This window comes from Hipposideros armiger, unplaced genomic scaffold (assembly GCF_001890085.2).
Source record: "Hipposideros armiger isolate ML-2016 unplaced genomic scaffold, ASM189008v1 scaffold_452, whole genome shotgun sequence".
NCBI classification, from domain to species: domain Eukaryota; kingdom Metazoa; phylum Chordata; class Mammalia; order Chiroptera; family Hipposideridae; genus Hipposideros; species Hipposideros armiger.
In genome coordinates this window covers 206,974-213,642 of record NW_017731802.1, presented here as the reverse complement: position 1 = coordinate 213,642, position 6,669 = coordinate 206,974, and the positions used below count along the sequence as shown (strand labels likewise).

The window sequence follows — 6,669 nt, the reverse complement described above, 5'->3', positions numbered from 1 at the left end:
GCTGGCTGCTGGCTACATATGGTAGCCCATGGCAACCCACTGCCACAGGGGCTGCAGCCTATGCCGTCGCCAGCGACTCACAGCAAGCCAAGCTCCAGGTTGAACTGTTGTTCAGCATCTTAGCTGTAGAGGGCAGTGTCACTGGCCCTCATGTGTGGGATCCGAACTGGGGCCCTCTGGCATCCCAAGCGAGTTCTTAACCATCGCTCCACTCGGCCGGCCCTATCTGATTTTATTAATGTGTTTAGTCTTTTGACCCTTTTTCACCGGAGGACTAATGTTTACTAAAGTAGGGTATGTTAAATCTAGGATGATCTTAGACAAATGAAGATGGAGTTACTGATGGATAATAAAGAGTAGCTTGTTACTTCTGAGGAACTGTAGATGAATATCTGTATTTCTGTGTTTTCTACCACAATTCAGAAGTAATCGGAATCCTTATGGTTGTTAAACACACAGGGGTAGCAGGAAGATTAACTAGAGCAGTAGAACTTGATTGTCAGCTTTGCTAATAAATAAGGTTGTACTTCAGTTCTCTAGTGTCTTCAGCTTTCTCATTTACAATATAAAGGTGGTGGGTTATTTGATCCCTGAATTCTAACTTCCAGTCCTAAAATTTAATAGTCACACCTCCCCCAAATATGTGTGGAGGGTGAGACACCCACTCTTGATTTGATGATAAGACAATCTTTGACAATGTTTTTAGAATAAGACGCCGGAGTTCTTCTGATTAAAAAGAAACATAGATGTGTTCAATACTTACTTTTTTCCCCCTCAAATCTTTCTTCACCCATTTTTCCTTAATTCTTCTTTTGTACAACAATTTTTTTATACTTTTACCAGGCTAATTATTACAACTTTTCCTATGTTTATTTACCTTTTAATTTTGGGGTGTGGTGTTTTAGAATCACCATGTATGGTGTACAGATTATGTATTGCAGATATATAGGACAACCATTCACATTTTCCATGCATAATTTCTATGGTCTTTAATGACAGTTGTGGTGGTGGGGACCAATATTTATTTTTATATTAATGCTATGTGTTATATTTCTTCTACTAAATTCTTAATTTTTGAGTATTAAGTCAGGGCAGTTCATATGATGAAAGTGCTAGTCTTGCTAAATGTAAAATATTTCTAATACCTTTTTCCCCCCTTACTACTCTCTAAGAAAATTACAATAATTATAATAAGCTTGAACTATTTTTTAAATACACAATTTGATTGAAAACTTTCTGTCATTCTTTTTTTGGGGGACTTATTTAGCATTGATAAAGCAGATGATGAAGATGATGAGGATTTAACCGTGAACAAAACTTGGGTGTTGGCACCAAAGATTCATGAAGGAGATATAACACAAATCCTCAATTCATTGCTTCAAGGCTATGACAATAAGCTTCGCCCGGATATAGGAGGTAAGTTTGAGTTCTCTTTCTGGGATTTGGGGGACTATGAAAACCACATGTACTAATGTTGTTTTTACCATTGATCTCATATTCCTTGAGTGCTGATGTACATCAGACACTGCTGGGTTTGACAATTATTAATTGGAATGACACTAGTTTTGGAGGTTCAGTCCTATATGGGAAGAAAGGCATATAAGCCTAATTGATGTAATTTTTTTTACAAATTCTACAACAAAAGGTGCAACAGCAAAGTTTTGATGAAACTCTCTGAAAAGCTGAGAGGTATTTCATAAAAGAGTATTTGAAAGGCAAGTCATTCTAATTTTGTGCCATGCCACACTGTTTTAATTAATGTAGAATTATAAGCCTTTTTTAGTATATTTAGGGTTAGGTGATCCTACGTTGCTTTTCTTTGTCAGGATAGTTATCCTTGGTCTTTGCATTTATGTATAATCTTTATAACATAATTAAATTCTAAGTTCTGCTCCCCTGTTATGAATCTTTAAAACAAACAAAAAATATAAGTCAGCAAACATTTTTATTGTGATTGCATTAAATCTACAGTCAACATAGGGAACTTGATATCTTTACCATACTGAATGTTTACCATTCCAAATTCATGAGTATCATATACTCCACAATTTATATATTTATTTTTATTAGTGTTTCCTGTTAAGACGTGTTGAATATATTTTACTAGATTTAGTTCTCTCTCTATATATATGGAGTTTTTGATGCAAGTGTAAATAGATCCTTTAAATATTTTCTAATTTTGTGTTAGCAGTATATAGAAATAGAATAGATAATTGCATATTTACTCTGTCTTCAGGAGTCTTGCTAAGTTTGTTTATCAAATTTAATTATTGTTACACTCTTCTAGATTTTCGACAAAGATAGAGAGTAATGACTATTACAAATAATGACTACTTTGCAAATAGTGTATATTTTGTAAGTAACAAAATCATATTTTTTTAACACCATGTTGCACTGGCTAGGACTAAAGTTAGATGTTGAATAGTCTTGGCTTGTTCAAGGTATCAGGGAAAACAATCTATATTTCACTATTAGATATAATATTTGGTATAGGCTTATTTTTCATGACACTCTTTGTTAGTTTCTTTTTTTTCTTATTTTGCTAGGGTTCTTTTTTCCTTCATAATGTTTCAAATAATCTGTGCATTTACTGAAATAATCATATCGATCATAATTTGCCTTTTATTCTACTTACCACTTGTTTCCTAAGTAACTTTGACTTTTCAACTTAAACCAAATTGCATTTCTGTAATAAATGCTACTTGGTTTTGATATGGTAACCTTTAGAAAATATCACTACATTTAGTTTGATAATATTTTGTTTTGGAGTTTTACATCTTTGTTCATGAAGGACATCAGTTATTTCGCATTCTGTAATGTCCTTTTCAGTTTTGGCATCAAGATTATGCTAGCATCTACAAATACGATACCTTTTCCTTCTCTTTTTATCTCTGAAAGAGTTTATCTAAAATAAATGCTGTTTCTTAAATATTTGGAAGAATTATTTGGTTAAGTCATATTGGCCTAGAGTTTACTTTTTAACAGTTTGATTACTTTATTAGTCAGTTTTGGTAAGTTGGACTTTCCAAGAAATTAAAATTTTCAAATGTATTCATATTAAATTGTTTCATAATATCTTTTGTGATATTTTAATATTTTAGGATCTGAGGGTTTTTCACCTTTGTCTTTCCTGATACTAGTAATCTATTCTTTCATTTATGAATCAATCTTGAAAGACTATTTCAATTTTCTTAGCATTATTGTAAAATCAAATTTTGGCTTTGTCAATTTTCCCTGTTGAAAAATTATCTTAAATTTAATTGATTTACAATACTTGGTTTATTATATTAATCTACTGTCCTTGGGTTTAGTTTGCTGTTTTCCTAGATTGCTTTAATTGTTTATTTTCAAAATAAGACAGACTTAGTAAAATAGTATTTATACATGGAAATCCCATAAACTCTTCAATTTAAGGTTAACATTTTACATAACCATGGAACACTTATCTAAATCAATAAATTAATATTGATACAATGCTATTAATTAATCTCCCAACCTATTCAAATTATGGCAGGTGCGTCACTGATGTCCTTTTCTCTGGTTCAGACGCCAACAAAAATCACACATCGCATTTTGTTCTTATGGCTCCTAATCCTCCTTCAATCTGGTAGAATTTCTCAGTTTTTCTGTTTGTTTCATAAACATGATACTTTTAAGGTGAACTGGTTGGTAGAATGCCCCTCAACTTGTCTGATATTTTCATTATTAGTCTGAGCTGATGCATTTTTTGCCAAGAAACCACAGAAGTAATCTTGTGCCTCTTCAGGAGCTATATGCTATTAATATACCATATTTCTGGTGATAACTTTGAGCACTTGGTTAAGTATGGTTTCTTCCAGGTTTCCCCAGTATGAAGTTGTTATTTGTCCCTTTTTGATAAATAAATATGTTGTAAGGAGATACTGTCATGGGAAAAACTATGCAAATGTTTTTCAGCACACATTACTAAGCTAGTATCTATCATTGATTCTTACCCGCAACAGTATTCTGTTTGCTAAATGGTGACTCAATATCATCATCATTCCTTCTACAAATATTAATCATTATTTTACCTTAAGGAAGAACTGTGACTTTCCCCCATTTATTTACTCATTTATTTACTCAGTGTAGACTTATAGATATGTTTTATTTTATAGTTAATAACCCATTACTTTCATTATTTATTTTGTTTCTCAAAATAATAACTTGGTCACTGGAACTTCCTATAATTTGGCTTCTATGTCCTGTCACACGTCCCATCATTTTCTGAGCACATCCTTACTTTCTAACACATATGATGCTCTAGTCTCATCTTGATTCAACAATGGAATTCACCATTTCTCCAAGGAGCCGTGGTTTTTGTTTTTGTTTTAGAATGCTATTCAGAAATCATGATCTGGGCACTAGGTACATTCATTAATAACATTGGGTGTCATTGCTTTGTAGAAGTAGGAAATATATGTTCTACACACACATTCACAGGCATCTATATTTTTCTCTATATATCTCTTTGTACATGTATTATAAACTATGAGTTCAATCTGAGAGCTCTGATTCTAATCTAAACCCCATACAGTTCACTCAGTCTAGCCTTTCCCCTTTCCTTATTTGTAATTTCTTTTTTAAAAAGGTAGATACCTGGCTCTCATTTATCTGTAGTATACTTTTTATTTGTTCAATTCCTATAAATACACAAAGTAGTTTTAGAATTTCAACACGTTAGTGAAAACAAATTAACTAACTAGAATAAAATATCTATGTACAATTATCTTTGTCTTAGCTTTACAGTATGTAATCAGACTACTGTTTCTTAAAGTTACTTGCTCAATTATTTTCAGTTAGCATATTTTCTGCTTTGGAAAAACATAAAGCAGCTTTAAATTAGTTTCACATCCTGGTCTCAATGTTGGTTTTAGTATTTAACCTGCTTCAATATATGTTAAAATTCTCACCTTTACTCTTTTTTTCTGAAGTTTTCCCACTCATCTCTTACATGGGTAGGTTTTTCAAACAGTATTTGTATGTTGAAAAATTTTTTCCATTGACTTGATGCTTGAGGGACAGATTGGTTGGATGTAAAATCCTTGGTTCAGCTTTCTTTCACTGTGTTTTCTTATTAGGCTATTTCAAAGTTGACTCTCTTTGTGTGTCATTTTTGAGAAATTTGATGCCCGTCCAATTCTTTTGCCCTGGCCTAGTAGTTTATTTCATCTTTTTTTTAAGTCCTTTTTTATTTCTCTTTATGTTTCAATTGAATACTTTTAATAAGCTATATCTTAGAGTTGTTCATTTTGGGTCACCTTTCTTTCAGGTAACTGATATGTCTTTTTAAAATTTCAGGTTTTCTTTCATCTCAATGAAGATTGATTGCTTGATTGATTTGCAATATAGTGTTGGATATTAGTTCTCTTCCATTGTTTTGCTTTTCTTTTTCATGGGTCCCAATTACATGAATGCTAATCATAATTTGCCTGATTACTATTTGCCAAACTTTCTGAATTCTCTCTTTATTTTATGTATATTCTGTTGATTTTCCCCCTGCCTATTACTAATTTTGGGGGGTTTTGTTTTAGTGTATTTATTTTTGGTTATCTTGTAATTGTCTTTTGTCTTTTTTTTTTTTCCATTTCTTTCCTAAGTGCAATCAGTTCTCTGTTCATTTTTTCCTATTTGTTATTTTCATGTGTATGTTAAGGGGAGGGCACTTTTTACTTAGCTTCTAAATTTCTGATTCAAAGGGAATTTTCTTATCCCCAAATAGTTGTTTGAATACATTTAATGGATTAGAGTGTTGTCTTACAGATTTTTTTTTCTGCGTAACTTTTTTGAGAGGATTTTCCGCAGCTGGTTTGTGCTAAATTTTGATTTCTTATAACTTCAACAACTTTATATGGATCTCTTCCTTTCTTTTTTCCTATTTCTTTTGTGTTTCATGTGAGTTTTTCAAGATTCCTAGTTCGTTGATAGCCTCTTGTGTCACTATAGCAAAGCCCAGATACTGTAAATACATTTGTTGTTATTGGTGTTGTGTATTTGTTTTGTGCTGGGGAGGAATTATATGATTTTTCCATTTATTGGTTCTCTCTACTTGTAGGAGCAAAAAGTCTTACGCTTTTTCTGTTTCCCCCTTTCACCACCTGGTTTCCAAAGCCCACCTCTTTTCCTTTTTGACATTTATCGCTGCCCTGAAACTCCTTATTTTGAATGCCACTTTTTCACATCATGTATACTTGTAGATCGCTTTCCTGTTAGTTCTTGTTCTGCTCATAGGATACATTTTGAAATAATTTCAGATTTTTAGTACACATTTAACTATTTTAGTTGTGCTTTTAGATCTGCCTTAAGTAACTAACTCCCATTTTCTCTCTTCCTCAGTTTATCTTAGTTGGCTTTGCTCAGCACAAAATCTTGCATTAGAACAGAGGAGAGGAAGAACTTCAGAGATTTCTTGTCATGATTTGGTGTTTTGTTTTGTTTTGTTTTCTTTACAGTCATTTTGAAATTTGGACTTTCTCTGTCTTCACATTATGCTGAGGCCATTTTTTGTGCACTTCTATTTTTTTTCGTTTTTTGTTGTTTTATACTTTTTTGGAGGATATACTAGATTAGGAAAGAGGGACTTGATATAAATGTCCTCTAAGCATTGCTTTAGCCTTTCCTAATTTATTTCTTTGTAATAACTTTTTTTTT

At 32.2% G+C, this 6,669-nt stretch overlaps 1 protein-coding gene across 1 annotated transcript in view; it reads left to right on the top strand.

Annotated features, from left to right (window-relative positions):
* GABRG1 (gamma-aminobutyric acid type A receptor subunit gamma1) overlaps positions 1 to 6,669 on the top strand; it is a 69,771-nt gene that overhangs the window by 20,934 nt on the left and 42,168 nt on the right. Inside the window, exon 2 of the mRNA XM_019665759.1 lies at positions 1,268 to 1,416. Within this exon, the coding sequence (XP_019521304.1) occupies positions 1,268 to 1,416 (149 nt within the window). The remainder of the gene's footprint in view (positions 1 to 1,267; positions 1,417 to 6,669) is intronic.